Genomic DNA, 24,020 nt, shown 5'->3' with positions numbered 1-24,020 from the left:
TTTTACCTGTGGCTGGACCTCAGGGAGCTCTGCGGGAGTGGCAGCCACCCCTTGCCCTTCGGTCTCCGACTCTGCCTCTTCCTCGTCTACCTCGTGTATGGTAGGCGTAACGTCAGAAGGCGGCAGCGAAGTCTTTTTTTTCCTGCGCTTCTTTTTGCGCCTCTTCTCCATGCTGTGTACCCTCTTCCGTAAACGCTGGGGCACGGGCAGGTGAGTGGACAAGGGGTGGTGCATATGGTGAAATGTGTGTCTGTGATCTGTGTCAAAGAGAGGCCATGATATCAGATGGTTTTATTCACATCAGCTGGCTGAGCAGCTCATTCCATATCACGTGAAATGCTTTTTCTTTGGTGATGTATACAGACTTCCCAGCTGCACATCCATGACATCAATCGCTCACTCCAACAGCTCAAAGGGGGTTTATTGGATTGCAGTCCGATGAATGTGGAGGCCATTTGAGTACAGCGAACTCACCGTCATGATCAAGAAACCAGACAGAAATAATCTGAGCTTTGTGATACATTATTCTTCACAAAGCAGCCATTAGAAGATGGGTACACTGTGGTCATAACTGGATGGGAATAATCAACAACAATAGTCTGGAAGGTTGTGGTGTTCAAACAATTGCCAGTTGATAATAAGGTTTTCAAGGTATTCCTAGAGAACATCCCCCACAGCATTACACCACCACAAGCAGCCTGAACTTCTAGGATGGATCCATGATCAAATTCACTCACACTACAATCCAAGTGTTGTAGCAGAAATCAAGATTCATCAGGCAACATTTTTCCAGTCATCTGTTGCCCAATTTTAGCAAACCAATGTGAATCATAGCCTCAGTTTCCTTTTCTTGGCTAACAGGAGCGGCACCCAGTGCGGTCTTCTGCTGCTTTAGCCCATCTTCTTCAAGGAGCAAAATGTTGTGCATTTACAGATGATATTCTGCATACTGTGGTTCTCTGAGTTCATTTTTCCTTCCTATAAGCAGCAGTCTGGCCATTCTCCTCTGACAATTCCCAGTGTAAATTTATTCTGCACATGTTAAAGTCATGGGTCCTCCACAGAATGACAGCGGTACCATGAGGGGATGTTTTTATTCTTAGCTACCTCACACATTTCAGCCTGTCTGAAAAACTCCTATACTTATTATCGACTTCTCCCCAAACAATTTCTAACTGGGATTCAGCTCAGCAGAATGCAGAACAGTTTGAAGAATATTGGGATGAGACTTCTTATAGTTTGTATTTGGCTAAAAGGGTATATACATTATATGAATATTTTTTTACCTTTTCTAGCCATTTACAGTGATAGACATCACAGAAAGTCATAAAAATAAAATGCAGACGTTATTCTTTTTCTGAAATACTATAGTCGCCAAACGTGTTGAAAAACTTTTACTAAAATCACTAATTAGCATTATATTTGCATTTTTCCTCGTTTCAGGATGTGTGAGCCCTTTATATTTGTTGTTTCTCTCCTACTCTCTGTGCCCACACAGGCTGCAGCCTATATTGTCATACCACCAACAGACATATTGTTCTGTTTCTTTTCAGGCAATGAACAGTTGCCGACTGAAACTGCACTTTTAATCAAAAATCGCTTCCAAGTAATTTCCAAGCGGCAGCAGTGTGCTGATGTGAGCTGTGAGCTTCTGTTGTTAAAGAAGTTGGAAACTTTGAGGAGAACCTCAGAACCAGCTGGGTACTTAAAAAAGCTGATATACCAGCCGGCCTTAGGACTACTTATAGTTTGCTTGGGCCAAGACTTTGAATTCCTTTCAATATCAAACATGCAGTGTAAAAAAAGTGCAACTTTCAGTTGAAAGAATCTTCCTTTAATTCCTAAAACCCTAGAAAGACATAACTAAAACACTCTTTAACAAACACCAAAGGAAAGCAGCTCCATCTTTACCAATATTATCTCTTGTCAGGTGATAGCCGTCAGCTAATCTCTTGAAAGCTAATCCAGCCTTTTACTCAACATACCCAATATATGGTGCCCTGCTTTGATCTAATCTCTTACCACAACGGACAGGGTCAGGATCAGCTGGGATACATGTGTATTTACAGTACAGGATATTTCAGCACTGATGATTGTTATGATGCCAGATAGCAACAGTAAAAGATTTTTTTTAAAGCACTGTAGAAAAATCGACATTATGTGCACTGTCACATAATGTGGCATTGTCTTATTTCTTGCATAGTTGTATATATGTATATTTTTTCATTTTCATTTCTATTGTTTGCACCTTTGATCCAGGAGGATGATATTTCGTCCCACTGTATACTTGAGTGCATATTGTTGGGTTGACAATAAACATCAACTTGTCTTGAGATTGTTTCATGTCAGTGTATCTTAAATTGTAGTCTTCAGTGTACTGAGTGTATAGGTACCAGCAGCAATGGCTGCAGTGACTCCAGCCATGCTCCCAAAAGTATAGGACAAATGTGTCTATTATATGGACACATGCTGTACGTCCAGAGGGGGACACATTAAATAGGCACTTTTAAATTGTGTTTGTAAAATTTCATATTCAGTCATGTATTTTAAGATTTACAATAAGCTTCTATGTCCATTACTTCTATGTCCACCTTTTGAAATTCTTACGGATACATCCTGTAATTTGTTTGGACAGAGTTGCAGCTTTTCCTCTGTAAAAATTTTGTGATTGTTTCCTTGTCTTGAAAAGCTCTATATAAATACATTTTACTTGCTTGCTTACTTTGTTCACAAAATCTAGTAAATAGTTCAAATAACTGTGCAGTGCTCAATTCTAAGATACGTGGTAGAAATTCATACGCAGTGTACAGAGTGCACTGCAGATAAAGCTGATGGATACCACATGACAGGAGTACTGTCATGGCTGCTGGTGCCAGACGGTCTAGTCTCAGTATTTCAGTAACTGCTGATCTGCTGGGATTTTCCCACACAACCATCTCTGGGGTTTACAGCATCAGCTCTCTGGGTGAAAGGGTCTTGTTGATTCTTGCTGATAGGAAGACAACAGAAACTCAACAAAAGCCACTTGTTATAACCAAAGGATGCAGAAGAGCATCTCTGAATGAACAACACATTGCAGATGGGCTACAGCAGCAGAAGACAACACCAGGTGTCAGTCCTGTGAGCTGAGAACAGTGAACTGAAGCTACAATTTGCAAAGGTCACCGAAAATGAACAACAGAAGATTTGAAAAATGTTGCCTGATCTGATGAGTAGCCCTAAACCAAAATAAAATAAATATAGAAATGCTAATGAAAATGAGTTTTCGTCAGTAATATAAAAACAAATCCAAAATATCAAATTCGACATTTGACTGCAGTCTTGTCCCAGTGGCTTCTTTTGTTTGTGCAAGTGAAGCTATACTGTCATGTGTGCACGGCAGCTTTGCTTACACTCAAAGTCTTTCTCAGTGTAGTGTCGCCCCATCCTGTCTCCACTGGTAGAAGCAGAGTCACTGATGATGTCTGCAAAGCGCTCCACGGACAGAGCTTTCTCCCAGCTCTCTTCCTCCTCTTCTTCCTCCTGGTCCTCCACGCATCCATCCTCATCTTCCTCTTCCACCCTTACCTGGACGACAGTACAAATACTTTCAGTAAAGACAAAAAAGGATGATTAACTGCATGGCAATAACCGTAACTCATATATCCAAAGGCCACTCTTGCCCTCTGTCATTGAACCTCAGCTTTAACAAGAAGTTTTTCCAGTTTGCTATAAAATCTCTACGTGATACATGAAATGTGTTACCCTGATTACTATATTGTATATGCTAGCAGCCACACGAGAGGAACATTCATGCTAAATGAAAGTGTAATGCTAATCTGGGATGAATGCAAAACAAATAATTATTTTTGCTACTATTTTATATGGAAAGTAGGTCTGCTGTTTCTATTTCCAGACATGATTTGCACTCAAGCCAAAGATTTATTTTTGCTGTTAAAAAGCAAAACAAAACATGTGATTGTATTTTAAAATAATTCTGCATCATCAGAATAGGAACACAGCAACTGTATATTCTCTGTTACATGCACAGAGGACATCAAATCAATACAACAAAGTGCTAAGCAGCAAAGAACTAATGCACTAGAGAGCCCCTGGAGACAGTGAAGACTGATGGGAGTGTCCTGCCTCAGCTATTTGGTGCTTGTGATAGGTCAGAATCACTGGCACATGCTGCTTCCTCTGCCTCAGATTGGTGCTGGCACAGTGCGTACTTTGGCTACCGTTCAGTGGTCTCAGATTGCTGTGCCAGGGCTCCATTACTTCCTAATTACCAGCAGGATGAAGGGACATGATGCATTTAATGATCCAAGCTACCTATCTACACAAGGCTGAGGCAGATGTAGCTAGGCAGAATAAAAGAAAGGTTTTTTTTTTTTTTTAAAGTGAGTGAGCAGTGAACGCCTTGTTTTTACTGCATGTCCAGCTCAATTTTGTTCATGGTTTAATGTGCTCTGTGTTCCAATGAGTCAATTTCCCCATTCACTTCCTCATTTCCTTCACCTGCTCTGGTGAGGGCTATTCGTCAGAGTAAGACCCTGAATTTAATAGTCCCGACATATTGCAACAGGGAACAATATTCTAGGGAGAGTTTACTACAGACAAGAGGCCTAACTCTTTCATGTTAGCTTTGAAGTCAGATGAGGTGGAAGGACACAGGAGGTGGGCCACCCCAGCCCAGGTGGTGGCGGCGTGATACGTACAGGAATAGAATCACACACAATGGCTTACAGTGATTTGAAATATTGTATGCTTTAAGTACTGTATGCCCAAATGGAAATCAGATCTATTACACAAAAAAAACCCAAAAAAATCAGGAAGGTATATTTGCCCTGTTTGCTATGAGTGCCATCACTGTGGGTTACAATCTACTGTCTGTAGATGTAATATTTCATGAAAATTCAAAATCTCTGTGGCTGGTTTGGCCACTTTGAACCAATTAAAATGTAAAGAAGCTTAAATTAAAAAAGTTCAATCAACACAGCTGAGATCCTCTCTAACCTTTACTCTAACCGCCCGACATCTACTACAATATTAATTTTTCATAATTTGTGGTATGGTGAGCCAGAGATGCATTTAAATATTTATCAGCGGCTGACTACTGTTCAGGAGGGCGTATGTGGGGCTGTGTTTGCTTTGTGTGAGGATTAAGTGTACTCGTGTTAGTGATCAGGAAACACTAAGTGAAAGCCATCGGGGTTCTGTACGCGCATTTCAGTTATGAAGTTACAAGGTGAATCAGGAATACTGTGAGGTCAGTTATAAATGATAAGCTACTGTAAAGAAATTTGGATTATGTTACATGTGTCTGTGAAGGTTCTCAGTCATCCAGGTCATCGTAGTCTAAGGAGCTGCGAAAAAAAAAAGTGTCTGAACTTCTTTAAGTTGCTTGAAGACGTTTCACCTCTCATCTTCAGTTCTAAGAACAATTAGTGGAGAGTCCCAGATTTTAAGCCCTATGGGAGTGTCCCCAAGAGGGTCGTGGACCCCCTATTGATCCTCTACCTAATCACACGAGCCAAGGTGTGAAAACAGGTGTGGGTCACAATCAGCCAAGGTTTCGGGTGAACCCATTGTGAAGCCTAGATTCATTGAGGTCATATGGCCCAGGATGTGAGTGGGCATTAAGGTGTCTGCGAAGGGATCTCAAAACTGAATTATAGATGGCACACAGTTGGTGTCGTAAGCCACCGCCTCTGTTCAAAGATGGTCGCTCACAGTGGACATAGAAGCTTCTTTCACTCCTAAGAACTATCTTAACTGTCCCCTTTTAACAGCTGTACCCTTGTTGAATGACCAAACTCTTCATCCAAAGTACACAAGTACTTCTATGTTTGAGGTAATATAGTGCAATAGTTCATTCAAGTAAATTATTTAAGTTTTTAAATGCAAACAGAGATCGCAGCATGCACTGTTTGACTGTCACAACTATACGAGGAAAAACAGCATGCATGATGGGAACTTTCTGTGTCTTTAATGCACGTTAAATTAGATCTTCCTTGTTTCTTCTCACAGTAATGAAAACTAAGTTAACCATGATGAACCTTCATATTAAATTAGTGTCCTACCATTGTACATGTATTATCTAATGAAGTCATAGAGAGCAGCAGGTTCACAGGTTGTATTTGTAACATTTTTTTAAAATAAAATAAAAAAGGACGTCACATTAGTTGCATCAAAATATGTGTTTTACGTGTAAGAAAATACAGCTGAGTTGAATAAATTAGCAAATGTGAGACGAGTACACATCAGCTACTGAAGCAACCATCAAAGAAACAGACTTTGAATAAACTTTGGTTTTGGCTTATAAAAGCTGTGAAAACACCATTGGACACTAAATTTAAAATATAAAATGAACCTTTTACTAATTAAAACACAGGTGGATAAAAATATTTAGCTCTTTAAAATTCTTCTCTTTGTGTTTCCTCGCAGAGTGCTCCTCTTTCTGTTGCTTCCTCCTCCTTTTATTTGGCGTGCCGTGTTTAAAGCGGCTTCCCTGTCGCTTTAAGCCGGGCCTCTTTGATTTAAGGAGCTGGCACGCTTCCCAGAAAAACAAATCACAACTAACATAAATATCAGCATCAGTGTTTTGCTTTTCTTCTCACTGCACAGCTGATGTTTATGAGCAATTATTTCAAACTGAACAGTTTGCATAAATATGATGTTTTGAAATAAAATGAGGGATGGTGAGCTCTCCTCAAATATGGTTCAATTATTGCATGCACCCATAAGCCTTATGAGCCTAATTACTTCTGTTAACTTCTATAGAGTCCCTGTAGAAAACAGCAGCCTTTGTCTTCAGTAAATTAGCCCATTTATAACTGCAACATGCTATCAAATAGAAATATTCAACATATGTTGCGTTATCTTATACATATGCCCGCGCTGCAGTATAGAATTGAAACTTTTGAACAATACGGTGCCACACAGTATCAGTTTTAGGTTGAAGGTGTACTTGGAACCCTTTTGGTGAAACCTTCAATTAAAGTTTACTACAGAGAGGACAAACTGACAGCACTGCAACCAAGCCAGTGATCCTTTTATGTAGTAAGCACTTAAAATAAGAACTTCAAATAACTGAAGACCAAGCAAATAAAGAGATACCACTGATTTGTCAATTTAACATTTAAATGCAATGCAACTGATTACCAAAGCTGGATACTTGTTTTCCTGGGGCTGTCAAAGAGTACAATGTAAATCTAAGGACAAAAAGAAAATGTCTGCAACAAGTCATCATGGTTTGGTTTTTTTATGTAGAAGTTTCAAAAATGTGGCAAATTAAAATGATAGAATTTAACCAGGTTCTTCCATGCTGCACCACATATGAAACATCACTGTTAGCGTTGAGAAAAAACACTTAGATACATAAGCAAAAGGTGCAATGCAAATATAAGAAATACAATAAATTACAGGAGTGCAGCATCCCACATTACCACCATATGATGATCAGTGCTGTTAGCAGCAATGTGCATTGCCCCATCAACATGCAGTCCAGAGGTGATCAGGTCTTTGTAACCGTAGCACCTAGACTCTGGAATAACCTCCCTGCTCATATTCGTTGGCTATTATCTGGCTTGTTGTGTTGTCACCTTTATTGTTTCTTGCCCTGTTCCTTCTTAACTGTTTCGCTCTCATTGTCTCATGCTCTGTCTGACTGTGAAGCACTTTGGTCAACTCAGTTGTTATTAATATGTGCTATAGAAATACACTTTGACTGATTTGATTGATGTGCCTTAAATTGCAAGAAACAAAAATACGTGACTAAACCAGGACCTATGCTGTGTTGTTTCAGCCAGTTCACACCTCCAGTGAACATGTCAAAGTGTCCCCCAGTAACCCTAAACCACACCTGCCTCCATTAGAGAGTGAGTGTGTATGTGGTGGTTAGAAGTGTTTAAAGGTATAGAATAAAATACTGTATAAATGTATGTGTGAATGGGTGAATGTGGCTTACAGTAAAAAGCGCCTTGAGTGCTCACTAAGCGTAGAAAAGCTTGGTATAAATAGCAGTCCATTTACCATTCACGTTAGAGAGCAACACCAGTGGTCTCTGTGGCAACGGGGACCATTGGGCTTTGCTTTCATATGATTCATACACACATGCCCTCACACTAAACCACAAAAACAAAGTCTCGACTAGCAGAATCAATCAGACTGTAGGAGACTAAAACCTGTGCAGAGAAGCCGCTCCGTCTCACTGCAGAGGCTCCGTCTGTGTATATGAACACAGAGCTGACAAGTGATTGAAGGTAGAAAAGAGTCTACTTTTTGCAGCCAATCGTTGAGCCTGTTATTTCCACCAAACTACAATATGTTACATGCACTTTGGAGGACACAGTTCCCGCTGTGCATAATGACACATCACCTACTTAGATGATAGAACTGTTTTTCCCTGAGATCACCGGCTATTCTGTTTCGCTTGAAGCAAAGCTACAAAGCATTGTGCAAAGCTGGACATGGAGCATTTTCCACAGACCCGAGGGTGACTCATCACTGCTTGGAGAAATTGGAAGTAACAATTTAGTCTTCAAGACATTTCAGTGCTCTTTTCACTCAAGATAATCATCTTGCTATTGTGTAAGGAAATGCTATTGCTCAAAATATGAGCAAGGATGTACACCGAGCCACACCAGAGTCTAAACAGCAGGATTTTATGACAAAAGTCAACTCATTAATTGAATCGCTGCAATTTGCTCAACTTCAATGAACTCTGATATGCAAATATGGTCTGCTCATTATCCATTTATGACCTTGGATTGAACAGTTTTAAGAATTTAAACAGAGAAGGCAACTGAGCTTATTATCAGTTTTGCACAATCCACCTAATTTCCTCTGCCAAACTATAAACTACTCCACCAAAAGTAATTGTAGACCACTAAAAGAGCAGATGGTGCAAATATGTCTCCTGAGTACAATGGGTCTTGTGCTGGCATGTTTCTGGCTGGCTAGTACGAACAATAGCAGTTAGTTTATCAATGGACTGTCAGCTAGTCCTGTAACATTGGTGCATGCGGCCGAGCTTATGTTAATTTAAAATGTTATTGCTTGCTGCCATATGGCAAAAATATAAACAATGGTTTTGGAAATATTGGAAACAAGCCCTTTGTTTTCAGTACACATGGTGCGTCAAAGGGCAGCGTTAGCCTGAGGATGACAGAACAGTAATGTCCAAATGCTTCCGACTGAATTAACAGATCCAAGTAGAAAATATTCAAAACAACAACAAATATTATGTTTTATTGCCTATTGTACACCATTATGGATATGGAAATATCTGCAGGCATTGCTCTCTGGTCGAAACAAGTGTTCTGGCAGCTAACTGGTGTGAAAGTGTGAACTGAGTGCTGGAGATGTTGCAGCTAAGAACTGACTTAACACCAACTCAAACAAATCATTTCATGGCTACCTGTCAAACAATCATGTAGGCTTGTTTTCTCACTTAGCTTTCTGATCTCAAGCCGCACTCGCTAACAGCACTGAAGTTTCTGGAGACGTCCTGTAGCTTTAAAGGAACACGACTCTATTGTACAAGCTGCTATAATAACATCTGCTACACAACACTTTTCTTATTCAGATTACTTACTCTATTACTTATCCAGAGTAATAGAGTAACTAGCTGGTTAGACACCATGTTTCTTTAAGGACTGACCTCAATTCTATCTGAATTTAGAAGCAGGCCTTTATGTATTTAAGACATTCATGTGGATAGATGAAGCTGGTTATCAGATGCATTGCAATGAAAATGTACAATATGTCTCATAATTAGAGCAGGGCGATATGACCAAAAATATTTATCAAGATATACATTTAAAAATTTGCGATAACGATATAACTGACGATATAATTGACACTAGACAAAATACTTTACAACTCCAAAACTTCATTAGTGCAAAAAAACCCCATCAATGTATTTTCACTTAAACAAGCAGCTGTTTTTTATCTCCATTAAAGTTATATAAAAATTTAACAGTGCAAATGCAAATTCCTTGCTGACAGTTTAACCAAAAGGCATTTGCAGTGGGAATTGGCCGACATATCCTCAGCATAACCATGTATAATATCCACAAAACTTAAAAAGAGGTTATACACACACAATACGGTAAAATTATGTTGAAGCACAGTACGTATCACTCCGCGAGGCTCCTGACTACGGTAGCCGTAATGCTCCGACAACCCATTAAGCAGTGCAGGTTCATAGCTTAGCAAAGTCGTACTAAAACATTTGACAGATTTTCGAGCGCCGTGTACCACAGAAAATCGTTTTGAGGTCAGTAAGCACAACCAGAATTCATACATAAGGCACACGGGATTATAAGGGGCACTGTCGACTTTCAGAAAAATCAAAGGATTGAATTTAAGTGTGCCGTATTTTCCAAAAAACACGGAAAAAACGACGGCCCTCTAGCATGCTCTACCAAAAATAGTGCTTTGTTGTGTATCTGACGGACGAAGTCTAAACCAGTTCCACACCAATGAAGTTGCAGCATTTTTACAAACCAATTCTGCTTCATCCGTTTCATTCAACGATCCGCTTTTGCCCTTCTCATTCTCCGTCGCCGCCATGCTTTTTCCGCCATGTGCGTAAACAGAAGGCTGGTGGTTGGATCCTGGGCAGTTCCAGTCTCCATTTGGCAAGATATTAACCCCAAGTTGCTCTCCAATGCATGCGTCAGAATAGGGCTGGGCTTTGCTAAGCTACGAAGCCGCTCCGCTTGATGGATTGTCGGAGCATTAAGGGTATTGTAGTCAGGAGCCTCGCGGAGTGATACGTACTGTGCTTCAACATAATATTACCGTATTGTGTGTGTATAACCTCTTTTTAAGTTTTGTGGATATTATACATGGTTATGCTGAGGATATGTCAGCCAATTCCCACTGCAAATGCCTTTTGGTTAAACTGTCAGCAAGGAATTTGCATTTGCACTATTAAATTTTTATATAACTTTAATGCACATAAAAAACAGCTGCTTGTTTAAGTGAAAATACATTGATGATTTGTTTGTTTTTTTGCACTAATAAAGTTGTGGAGTTGTAAAGTATTTGGTCTAGTGTCAATTATATCGTCAGTTATATCGTTATCGCAAATTTTTAAATGTATATTGTGATAAATATTTCTGGTCATATCGCCCTGCTCTGCGTCAGAATATGAATGTTAGATAGAAAGCACTAAAGCGTATGAATGGGTTAATGCGGTTGTATAAAGTGCTTCGGAGCTCCAGGACAATAGAAAAGTGCTATATAGAAATCAGTCCATTTAATAGACACGTTGATGGTTTGTAGAACGTATGTATTGAAGTTAACACCAAAACTCAAGCACTTCTGATTTAAGGCTTTATTTTTCAGAGCCAAAGTATCCAAGGTCATACGCAGTGAGGATGTAAGACTGTTAACAAGATAACCGACCTCTGTGGGAGTAGAGTTCAGGTAGCTGCTCTGCACTGTGTTGGCACATGGCATTGAAAAAGATGAAAGAAAATTAACTGCATCCTTGAAGTTTCAAATAGACATCTACTGTAATGACATTCATTAACCCCTCCTGTGCAATCCATTATTATATTATTATGCTAACTATCGTTATTCTTATTTTTATAATAACAGGTTCAGTTTAAGAAAACAATACTTCTTACCTGCTGTAGGTTTATTAACACATCTATGTCAGGGGCATGACCTCCTGTAGCCATGGGGCCCGGCAAGCAGCCAGAGGGTAGAGCAGACCTCTAAAACGTGCAGGGTCCCGCAGGGAAGTGGACTAGTGTGGCTGGAATGAGGGGAGACTGGCTATGGAATTGCTGTGAGGAAGATGATGCGGTGGACGTGACTGGACCAACAAGAGTGGTCCAAGAAGTGGGTGACAAAGGTCAAAGTGTTTAGGTGTTGGGGTCAGGTAGGGTTTGTATCTTTGGGAGAGGGGAATAAGCAGGAGAGAGAAAGAGGGAAAGAAGGGCTGCACGGCAGGAACCTGGAGGAGGACGGGATCAGCCCTTCTCTTTCACTGCTGGGGATCCAGGAAGCCTTTGGGGTGGCATAACCTGCTGGAGAATGAACAGGGTAGGAGGTTAGCAGTCAGATATGATGGATAGTTTGTAACCAAGTGACCAAGTGACCAACCTTACATGTGACCAAGCACATGTAAGGTTATATAGTACATAATCACCATATGCTGATGGATACACATCCAAAGAAACACAGTCATATATAACCACAAATTACACACAGTAAACTAAAAGTCCACAGACAAATCTGAAAACAAAATGTGAATCAGAGAATCTAATTTTAATTTTTTCCTTTTTAAAAAATGTTGAGGTTTTTTTTAAGCTAGGTAGCTTAGCATAATTACAGGAAGTGGTCCAAATTAAACAATGTTCTGTAAAATCATAACAAAATCCACCTATGAGCAAGTCTAAAGTTTGCTATTACTGATTATAAAGTGTTTTGAGTGCTCAGAGTAGAAAAGCTTTATATAACAATGAGTACCACAAAAAGATGTTGGAGGTGTTTGCTTACAGATTGTACTGCCTTGTACAAAGGCAGGGTAGCTGCTTTGACCGTTTGCAGCTATGAGCTGGTTGGCTTGTAAATTATTATTTATGCAAAAGTATATTCAGGTGGTAGTAATGTAATTGACATTATAAAACATGCACGTAGCTTTTGCTGTGGAAAAATGGAGCTACATGAATTTTACTTGAATGTCACTAGATGTCGATAGCTGTGGTTAGAAAAAAATACTTAAGCCTACGCTGTTCTGGTGAGTTTATGAGCTCACTAAATTATTTTGGATCGTATTGAATAACAAAAACTCTTTTTTTTGTAAATCATGATCACTAGACAATGAGCATGCTGCCTATGAGACAAAAAATTGTTAAACTGAAAAAAAGTCTGAAGGTTTGGTCACTGACTGCTTGGCTTTTTATGTCATAATTAAAAATGTGGCCAATAAAAGTATATATCTGAGTGACGGTAATAACATTTAATACGTAAAATGGTATTACGGTAGAATTATTTGTCTTTGGTGTAGTGTGACCTAGATAAGTTAGTTAAGCTATTTATTACAGTAAGTCAGGTAAAGTAATTATATATTTGAAACAGCTATTTCCCCACTTCTCACCTAGCTGACGTTGGCAGGGAAACAGGGAAATCTAGAGCTCTGTACCAGAAAATACCAGACTGATGCAAAAACCAGCTCACTGTGAGTCTCAGTGGGACTGTTACCATTATGTTAAAATTAAATTTCCAGATAGAAATTAGCATCTTACCAGCTAAGTGACTGTTAAGATATCTTCACAGGTCATTACTGCTGGTGCTCCATGAATTAAATGATTTCAAGTCTTTAGATCAGTTTCATAATTTGAAAACCCCAGTAGCACACATCCACAAAGAGCAGACAGCTGAATCATCCTGAAAATGTCAAAAATAAATGCTAGTGATTGGACTGGTCTCAACATGATGGAAAACAGGTGCTTCTCTTCCATGTAAACATGCCGGTTGTTGGTCTGTAATTATATTATTCTGGGCAGTGCAGGAGGGGACGGGGCAGGGGAAGAGCTGCCATTTAAAATCCACTAACTCCTCCAAAGACTGAGTCTGTGCTGTCTATAATTTTGGTGTGCCTACATTGCTTTGCCAGACCAGACAGAGAAGGAAATACCAGAATACGCTAATCCGAAAATCCTTTTGTCATGCGCAGGCTTTGCTTTGATTAACTCATATTTTTGATTTATTGAGCTAATAATACCCCTTGGTTTTTATAAGGCTTCGCTGCAGTATAAACAAGAAGGACGCAAAACAGAAAACATTAGGCTAAATTAAGCAAATAATAAGTAAGAATGTACTGCCAACATAAAATAGTCATGGGAATTAATGAAACCCAGTTAAATCAACCCCGAGTGACCAGTTGTGTTTGGTGTTGCCGTTTTCCCACAGTCACAATATGAGGCTTCACATCTGTCTCAGTTTTATTCAGCTGACTCACTTGCTCCCTTTGAGACATTTACATTTGGCTCACAGCTCACATTATACACAAGGCACTGCACAAATAGAAGTACTGTAGGCTGCTGAGATCTAGAGCAGTTTGAGGTTATGTCTTTAACAGTGAGGTACTATGCACATGCACTCCATAGTACTGCATTAACAGTTCAGTACACAGCAGATGCATACACCTCCCCTGCATAACCACAGACTAATCCATTGTGAGTAACTCTCAGTGTTTTAAAGCACAGCTTTATGGATATGCAACGGAAATATACATTCAAGCAACGTGAATATGGAGTGGTAACGGGGTGAACATGGAGTAGGTAGTCACACCAAAGCTGACCCATATCTTGCCCTGCCTACCACCACCCAGACCAGTGCCCAGTGATATCAAATGTCTCACCCCCTTGACACAGCCATGTAATCAGAGAGCTCTGAATGGTTCTGCCTTTGAATGTGTGAAAGGATTGATATATTAGTGATTGTGTTACAGACACTGGTGGCGGAAGCAGCTGAGGAACGCCAACATTTAAAAAAAGGAAAACAAAAGGCCTGGTAAACATCCAGTCTGCAATACAAAGAATCAGGGTGACTGGTCAGGGTGTGATACCTACAGAGAAAAGTAAAGATGAGATGACGGTAAAATATTCCGCTGGATTTCTGTTAAACATCAGCAACTGAGCAAGAAAGAAAAAACATATTTATATGACGATGCAATGATTGCATAACGAATGTGAGAAAGAAATCCTTGTCATATCACAAGTACATGGCAGGTTGGCAGATATGCCAAAAAATGTGTTTACAGACAGGCATTTCATTTGCTCAGATTACTATGTAAAGTGGATGCTTAACCTTGCAATTGACTTTATAAATACAGTCATTCTGGGCTCCCTCTGCTTGACAGCCACCTTGTTTAAACTGTTACCTGTTTCAAGAGATCAGCATAAAATATCAACTGCCAAAAGTAATTCGATCACAAGGTCTAGAAGTTAGAAACAAGCTGTAAAAAAGTACCACAAGAATTCTCTAGACTAGGAGGTTTAAGGACTAGTCACAGAGTTAATGGAATTGAATAACCATACCAATTCTGAATGTACACTAATACTGATGTCAATAGTTGGGCCTATTGGTGGTTAACCCTTTAAGACCTACCATAGAAACAAGTCCGCCAGAGTTATCTTTATATTTTTACATGCTGTAGTGCCATTTTTGGGAGCATTTCAAGTTGCTATAAATCAATAAAACCGTTATAGCCCAAATTTTAATAATATGTATGCATTAAGTCTATAATAACTACATAAATTGCAAAAAAGTGCAATAACTACAAAAGATGTAAAATCGTATTTGGGTTGGTTTTTTTTTTTTTTACATATATTTCTAGTTAGAGAAATTTAAGAGGTTTGTCCCTCAAAACTATAAATACAAAAAAGTTGCACAAAGTAGTTTCTAACAACAGGAAATTAATTTTGAGTGTCTTCATAGTTTTATTTTTGAAATACACAAAATATTATATAGTGCTGGAAAAACAAAAATAAATATTATAATGCAAATTTGCAAAAAAACAGCAGGTGCATCAAAATAAACTATTTACAGCAGTGCAGTTTGAGTTCTAAGCATCCCAGAAACTATTCAAAAAAGCATGAAGTCAGACATGACTTTTAAAATCACCAGTACAGGCTTATAAGGTCCCTAAGGTAAAAAACTACATTTTCCGCGAAAAAGACGTCACTTCCGGTTTCGGCCAGGTAATGGTGGACACGCGATAGTTCGCGCTGACGTCTATCCCAACAAAGGAAGTGTTATGAACAGTTGATCAGATCGGCAAAGCGTGTTTCTGGAATATTATATTTTTGTTGCTGCTGTTTGTATTTTTGTTGCTGCAAGTGCTTTTTATGCTGTTTTTGCAAAGCCATATGTGGAACAACAAGATGATGACATAAGATGTAAGTACAACTACTCCGGTTTCATGTGCAAAACAATTATTGTGCTAGCTTGCATGGTTCTGGTTCTACAGGGATTTAAAAATAGTTACGCAAAACGGAGCGTGCCCTCTCCGACCAGTTTTAAAGGGTTAATACTATACATTGTAATACATATACTATTGTAGATTTACAAGACATCTGATGATGTTATGAAGTTCTGAGTAAACATGGTATTTACTAACATTTGATAGACCAATTAATACATGACTTATTAATAAAGAAATGTAATAACATATTAAATAATAAAGATAATAACTGCAACCCCACTTAATTTAAATTTGCCTATGTGTTTTTTTTATTACCTCTATATAGTAGAAAGTCAAGCCCAGGCCTACTCTCATATTTATAGTCCCTGCACCTGTGCAAGCTGCTTTGCAACCCAGCTCCATTATATCTCCTTCTTCCCATGTTTGTCTTTTTTAATTGATGCCTGCTCTGTACTGAATGTGGACTCTCACCACTTCTCTCCCCACCTTCAGATTTCCGTACATCCATCAAAGTGCTGGGATGACCCCAAAAACAACAAAATTAATGCTCTGATTTATTTCCTTTTAGGCTGTGATTTTGACATTAGTATTTCTTTAAGCAAAATAAATGAATTAAACTAAATCAGTAATAAATATGTAAAACTTTTTTTTATAAAGAGAAAGCTAAACAGTGTATGTTGACTCACTTCCTGGATTAAATTTTATGTTGTTGAATTTATGACTTTTAGTCATCGTTAAAAATAAAAGTTGTGAGTAGCCAAAATGAGTTTGGCTTTTTAAATGAGTTTAAAAGGCCAAACTCACTCATATTTCAGCCTTCGATATATGAGTGAGGAGCATGGACATCTGGAAGCATCTTGGTTTAGGACTGCTGCTCGACCATGTTGAAAGAAGCCAGCTGAGGTAGTTCTGGCATCTGGTCACGATACCTCCTAAGCACCTCCCTTTGGAGGGTTTCCCGGCACGCTCAACAGGAGGAGATCCCAGGGTATTCCCACAACCCACTAGAGAGAATGTTTATTTCTTCTGGCCTGAAAATGCCCCAGGATCCCCCAGGAGGAACTGGATGTATCGCCCTGCCCAGGACATCTAGGACACTTTACTTAGTCTGCTGCCACTGTGACCTAGCTTGTGATATAATGGTTGGATGTCAGAAACTTAAGTCCCCCCCCAGCTCTATGTACTTGTTGAACGTTATCTGATCATACTTGTTTTGGAAAAACTTTGTGTTCAAAAACTGGTTTCAATCATTTTTTTTTTTTTTAGAATGTCCTTTTATTAGAACAAAGGGACATTTTAAAAAATCTTATGCCGACACAGAAATAGCACAAAAGTGAAGTTTGTAATTTAAAAGAAAACTCACAGGCTCCAGGAGTACTAGCCTATGTGCAAGAAGTGGCTGTTACGCAGCCATCTGTTCATAACCATTTCATAACCGTGGCTCGGGGGGTTGGGAAGCGTATCTGTAACCGGAAGGTCACCGGTTCGATCCCTGGGCTCTCTGCCCTGGTCGTTGTGTCCTTGGGCAAGACCCTTTACCCTACCGCCTACTGGTGTTGGCCAGAGGGGCCGATGGCGCGATATGGCAGCCTCGCTTCTGTCAGTCTGCCCCACGGAAGCTGTGGCTACAACTGTAGCTTGCCTCCACCGGTGTGAATGTGAGAGTGAATGAATAGTGGCATTGTAAAGTGCTTTGGGTGCCTTGAAAAGCGCTATATAAATCCAATCCATTATTATTATGAACACATTAGTTGTTGTATTAAACGGCAAATACAAGTATTTAATTTATTGACTACATTAATGTGATTAATAATTCTTGCCTTGTGAGCATCTGCAGTGCACTTTTGACCAAGGAGGGTTAGGGTCACTCTTTCTACCATGTTTGCTGGGTATAACCGCATTTTGAGAATTTAAAGTAATATACCACTAGTTCCAAACTTCGCAAAGAAAAACCACCATATATGTCTCAGTTAACCCAAGTGATAGAGTATTTTCAGGGGAATTCAGTTTGATTTATATAAGAAGAAGAAGCTAATTTGTTTTTGTGTCTGACTGCAAACTTTTTGTTTATCATGCATAAATTAGCAGAGTGTAATGTGCACAGAGGCAGAAAGCCACAGATGCTTGTAGAGTTACTGTTCAACAGCTTGGTGTTTGTGACACATCATTTAATCAAGGTAATCGCAGCAGATCAATACATCTAATGGAGCTATCTTTTGGTGCAGCCATTTGCAAATTAGATGTTGTAGCCCCCAGATGGCTGCAGGGACTCAACTAACAGCACTTTAAAAAGACTTTTAATCTAATGTGGCATAACAGCACCACATGGCACATATTCAAGTTAAATAACGTTGAACAAAAATAGAGGTATTTAGTATTTTAAAGACTCTTAAAACCGATACTGATATATCAGATTTAAAAAATCTGATATTCCAGTATATCGGACAATATTTTTTTTTGTTTCCGACACATATAGATTCAACAGATTTTCTTAATATTTTTTAAGCTATTTATTTACTCGTTTACACTTTGCCCGACTCATCTTGGATCAGCCTGTTGTTGTATTTCTGTGTTGCCAACAGAGAAGTTGAAAAATGCCCTCTGGTGGCCAAACTATGTAACACCAACACTCACAACATGGCCTTGGGTGTTTCTGCCGTGTCCTCTTTACTTTTCAAATGTTCATTTATCAAACATTATAAGTGCTGATATTTGTAGATCCGCAAATAGCTAATATAGGCTTTATTGTATTACTTGCTTTTGCCTTGTAGCCTTTTATGTAATATGGGATGTGAGACAGTATATTTTAGAGCCTTAACCACAGAGAAAAACACAACGATTTCAGAAGTATTAATTTAGTCAGTTAATTGTGGTGTGACATTGTTAAACTGGTAAGCATCGCCCACGTTAGTGTTCTGTACTGGCAGCTACTGCGGCTCTTTATAGGATGTCAAGAAACTGTCATTAAAAATTGAATTTTTCTATGTAAGAGACAAGATTCAAGACTTGTTAGAAGCTTGTATAACTAAATTGTAGATGAAGTCATTTTATGCTACTCAGAAAAGATGCTAATGACATAAGTAAAAAAGGGTGAAATAAATAAGAACCTGTGGCTGGGATGTGGCATCTTATTAACTTTAATTTTTGACTGATAAAAAAATGTTAATGCAAACTGCTTCCCCTCAGGTAACAGAAAAGTCCATTTCATTTCTAAATCAAGTATAGTAAGCATGAAGCCCATGACTGTATGCAGGACAGATTCACCCAAAAGGTGCCATGGGAAAATTTAAATTTAAGGTAAACCTCGAAATGTTTACCTGGTGTCCCTGAGATTTTGCTGCTTCATCATACTAAGCAATTGTAATGAAAACAAAGAAACCAAAGAAAGAGAGTGGTCGAGTTTGACAAAGAATTAGTCTTGGCATCAGTGTTGAGACATCTTGCAGACTTTCACAGTGCACACTGACAAACATGGACAGGACCTCACATACAGTGCAGACGGAGAGTGTAAGATCGTGACTTGCTGTTAACCACATTTAACCTGTTAAATCACATGTATCCGCCTGAATACTGCTAAAAGCTTCATGTAAATATAATCTGTGCAGACCACTGCTGCACACAAACTCATCTACTAGTCTCAAAGACTGCAGTAACAACCACTTCTCCAACTCCAGGCCAGATCGGGGCACTTCAGACACAGCAGTGAGCTATTTCTTCATATATACATCTAAATTTAGAGATAAGTGGGCAGCAAACTCAGAGACATGATGGCTCATAATTCTACAAAGCCTCAAACTTGAACACAATGATGCAACAGACTTCGAGTGCAATATTTTAAGCTTGACGACCAAAAAGTATAAAGCTCTTTTCATAACTATAGTCATCAGTTTTGTGCATTCATATTGTGAGACTGGAACGACAATGATAAATTATTTATTCAATCTGATTTAATTCAGACACTGAATTTATCATTAATCCATTTCTAATTTCTATCTCAGACGCCATAAACAATTTATATCACAAAATCAATGTTAATAAAACCAAACGGAGAAAAGACTAATGTGTTTATGTAAAGCTCTTTTTTGAATTCAAACTGAGAATAAATTACATTTCATTGATGCTGTTAACAGCAGTTATACATAACATTTTAAATAATTCAACAACAGAAACAAGATGACTGTGACTCTCTACAAAGTTTTTATTGCAACCATAAGTAGACAAAAATGAAAAGAGCTACTAGGTTATTCTGTCAACCTAAAACTAGGTTTGATAAATCATTTTCATTTTCATCAGAAGAAATGACCTGAAATCAATTTGTGTACTAAAATGACTGAATACTAGGGGTGGGGGAAAAAATCGATACTGTGTAGTATCGTGATATTTTGTTTGCTAATAATGTATCGATACAGGGACAGCAGAAATCGATATTTTGTTACAAAAAAAGTTTTTGTGGACTGGAACATGCTCTGACTTCAGAGCATGTTGATCCTTTTTCTGAGCAAGAATCCTGACATTCCTTCACTGTCCAAATGTGTTTAACTTGTTTTTTGGCAGCAATAAACACGACAGTTTACTTATTTTAATTTAAGACATGTTTTATTTTAATTAAGTTTAAAACTTTTTTTATTTAATGTAAAATTATATTTTGTTTTAATTTATTTTCAAATTCTTCAGTTGCTGAATGGGCTGCATAGTTTTCATAAATTGCATAGTTCAGAATAGCTATAATTGTACCAGATGGTTGCATTCAGTTAAGTTGGACTAGACTGTAATACAAACCGTTCAGTTTGTCAACAATAAAACTGACTGAAATGAGAGAAAGACTGAGTGCGAGGCTTTGATATTAGATAAAATGAATATTGATAAAGTTTACCTTTATGTACAGAATCTGAATATCACAAAATATTTTAAAAAATTGCAATTCTATCGTATCATGCGTTAAGTATTGTGATAATATCGTATCGTGGGATGTATGGTGATCCCCACCTCTACTGAATACACAGAGAAAGTGTATTTAGTTTTATTCTTTGTCAGTACAATTGGACAACACAAATCTATTGAGATGTCTAAATTACTCAGAATAAGGGGTATTAAAAATATTTTGTCTTTGTACTATAACAACGTTGTTGATTTTCCTAAAACTAGTCTCGGACAAACACCATCCATATTATAGTCATTTTAAAAAATAAAACTACCACTGACTTTTTTCAGGGGAAAAAACTAAAATAAAATAAAAAACTGAAGCAGATTTCTGTCCCGTCTTCACCCCCAACCAGTCACCAGATGGAAACCTGAGCCTGGTTTTCCTGGAGGTTTCTTCCTGTTGAAAGAGAGTTTTTCCTTCTCACTGTCGCCAAACCACTTGGTCATAGAGGGTCATATGTTGGGGTTTCCTCTGTTTTCCCTGTATTATTCTTTTGTATACAAATAAAGCACTGTGAGGCAACTGTTGTTGTGATTTTGTGATACATAAATAAAACTGAATTGAATTGAAAAAGATTTGGCACAGTAATGGTGATCTTCTTTTAAAGAAGATAGAAACCTACTGTTCAACTTTTAGCAATAATATAAGTATGATGGGCGAGTCAACAATTTTCAACCAGAGTGAAGTGTCTCAACAAACTACTCAAAGAATTCTTACAGTAAAGACTTGTGATTGTCACTACTGTGAATCTAAATATCCACCTGTTGCTACCATCAGATCAAAATGACTTTGGTTTACTACCAAGCTAGTTGCCTATTTGATGATTGTTTCTACTTAGCTCTTGTTATAGTAACTTGTTTTGGCAGTGACACCTGGTAAGTTGTTCCAGTAATACACGTACTTTTCGCAGTAATATATTATGTAAGGTATTACAAGTCAGATTTTCAGTTTTTCCAATTAAGTCCATAATATTTTTGCATGTTTTTCACTTAATTTTACTGACATACCTGTTTTTCAATTACTAATCAAACTACACCAGCTTTAACCAAACCAAACAAAACCAACAAACTAGCTCATTAGTGCAAATAGTCTAATAAAATTACTTCCTCAACAAAACAGAGGAATAAACTTCTTGACGGGTCAGTTTCTGGACTGGTCAGTTTCAGTTTTCTCAAATATTTATTTTTCAATCCTTAACATTAGCATTTTGGCTGCTACAACGTTTGGCTTTTAGCCCCAAAAGTGACCATACTGGGAAGAGAGGATAAGGGTTAAGTTAACAGCTATGGCTAGAAGCTGAAAGCATCCACTGAATGAGTGCAAAACACAGATACATAAACCAGCTAATTAGTATAAAGTAACCGACTAATGAAATAGTCAGATGTGCTATACCACACAGCAGCCCATATTACATGTCCGATAATGTCATTAACTTCTCCAACAGCACAAACATAGTCAAGAGGTCCAATTCAGTGACTTGAATTAGTGATCATTTTTCAATTTTTTCAATATTCAATATTTGTTTCACAAATTCCTTTCCAAGATTTCAATAAAACTGAAAAATAACACCAAAGTAACTGCAGTTTTCCGCATCTTAAAATGTTTGGCAAACAGGAATAAAAACTTGCAAAGTGCCTGATGTGGTCCGCGAGCATATTAACAATACTAATACTATCAAAATCACTGCCTTGCACTTGGATGGAGGCAGGAATAAGAGCAAGATAACTTAAACACGGGGCAATTCTTCACTCTACTACAGGCAGAGAGGAAATGATTCTCACAGGGTAACCTGAGCCTCTACACATTATGGCAAATCGTTCATGCTTTATTATAAAATGTGAGTGTTTATGTAATGTAAATTGAATTATGCTGTCATAAAATGCAAACAGGGAGTGAGATGAAACCTCCGAAAGGCTCCTTGTTAATTTATGATAGCTGAGCAGCCCTTCTGGAGGACATATTGTCAGCTGAAATCCCACTCAGCTCCTTGTGGCTCAGACATAAGTGGCTCGATGATCAATACTCGCACTCAATTCTGAAATTCCTTATTTATAAAAACAGAGAAGCACAAAGGTGCCAGGTTACCTCCACTCCGCTGGTTTCCACGGGAACAAACAGGCAGCTTCTTTAAACCTTCAGTTCCTGGAAATCCTCCAAAAGCAGCCCGAGTTTACTCTCCTCAGCAGACGACGGTTGCTGAGTCATTACTATGTGACCTTACCGCCACCTCCAGCTACTGTTTGAACTTGAACGTCGGACTATTTCACACAATCCAGAGCCACCGATCTTCTGCGAGCGACAACTAGAGCTACTTTCTGCGATAAAACAACAATGTCGACTATCAGCGTACTACAATGAGCACAACGCCACCGCCTCCGACTCGGAGGAACGCTGCTCGACCTGCACAATGAGTAATGAAGACGTATCTGCCTCTCCAGCAGCCCCTGCACCCGCAGACAGCGCTGCACCTGCGAGGACTCACTCTGCAGCCTTCCTTTGCAAGCTGGCATGTCTCAGTTTGAGCGAAAGCATTAAATGCGCAGCATTAAGCAGCCATTTACTTTTGCCAAAGCACATGCATGTCTTTGCTGCACGGCAATTATCCACGCAGCATCACGCTGATGCCACGGTGCGTAGTTGCCCACTCAAAACTCAACGCTGTAACGCTTGCATGGATCATTTCGCGGACTTACCTGCGTTTTCACAGAGCAGTCTGCACAGAGGAGAAAGAGCTAGAAGCGGGAGATGAGGCGACTATAGGACGCAGCAGCGGGGCTGGTTCACTCTATAACCTTTACTGGAGACACGCGAGGCAGCCTGCTGGATCTGCCAAAGGATGCTCAGGCTGACCACGTGACTGGGGAGGACAACCAGCCTATCTCAAGTTACCGATGGACACAAAATTTAGAGCTTAATCTCAGAAGAGTCAGAGCAGCAGGCAAAAGCAACAAAAAACCTCTTCAGTAAACAATTCCTACGAGACAGATGACCAGCTGTTTAAATATATATATATATATAAGTGGAAGTATAACAATATGCCTCAACACATGTGGATTAATCATGCTGGCATAACTACATCAGGAATAGCATTATCAGAAAATCTGGAGGAGTAGTTCATAGTTTTACACTATGCCAAGTCACCCTCGAACCTTATGTGTGGCA

At 38.8% G+C, this 24,020-nt stretch overlaps 1 protein-coding gene across 1 annotated transcript in view; it reads right to left on the bottom strand.

The window, feature by feature from the left end:
* Nucleotides 1-23,685, bottom strand: part of slc4a3 (solute carrier family 4 member 3) — a 65,735-nt gene extending 42,050 nt beyond the window's left edge. Inside the window, exons 1-4 of the mRNA XM_080903700.1 lie at nucleotides 23,552-23,685; nucleotides 11,625-12,029; nucleotides 3,393-3,567; nucleotides 7-257 (exon numbers count right to left, since the gene is read on the bottom strand). Of these exons, the coding sequence (XP_080759826.1) occupies nucleotides 7-257; nucleotides 3,393-3,567; nucleotides 11,625-11,678 (480 nt within the window). The 5' untranslated portion in view covers nucleotides 11,679-12,029; nucleotides 23,552-23,685. The remainder of the gene's footprint in view (nucleotides 1-6; nucleotides 258-3,392; nucleotides 3,568-11,624; nucleotides 12,030-23,551) is intronic.
* Nucleotides 23,686-24,020: the final 335 nt, after the last annotated feature.

Source organism: Rhamphochromis sp. 'chilingali', assembly GCF_963969265.1.
Source record: "Rhamphochromis sp. 'chilingali' genome assembly, chromosome: 14".
Classification (NCBI taxonomy): Eukaryota; Metazoa; Chordata; class Actinopteri; order Cichliformes; family Cichlidae; genus Rhamphochromis; species Rhamphochromis sp. 'chilingali'.
The sequence above is the reverse complement of the archived record's forward strand: the minus strand, read 5'-3'. Positions and strand labels throughout refer to the sequence as shown.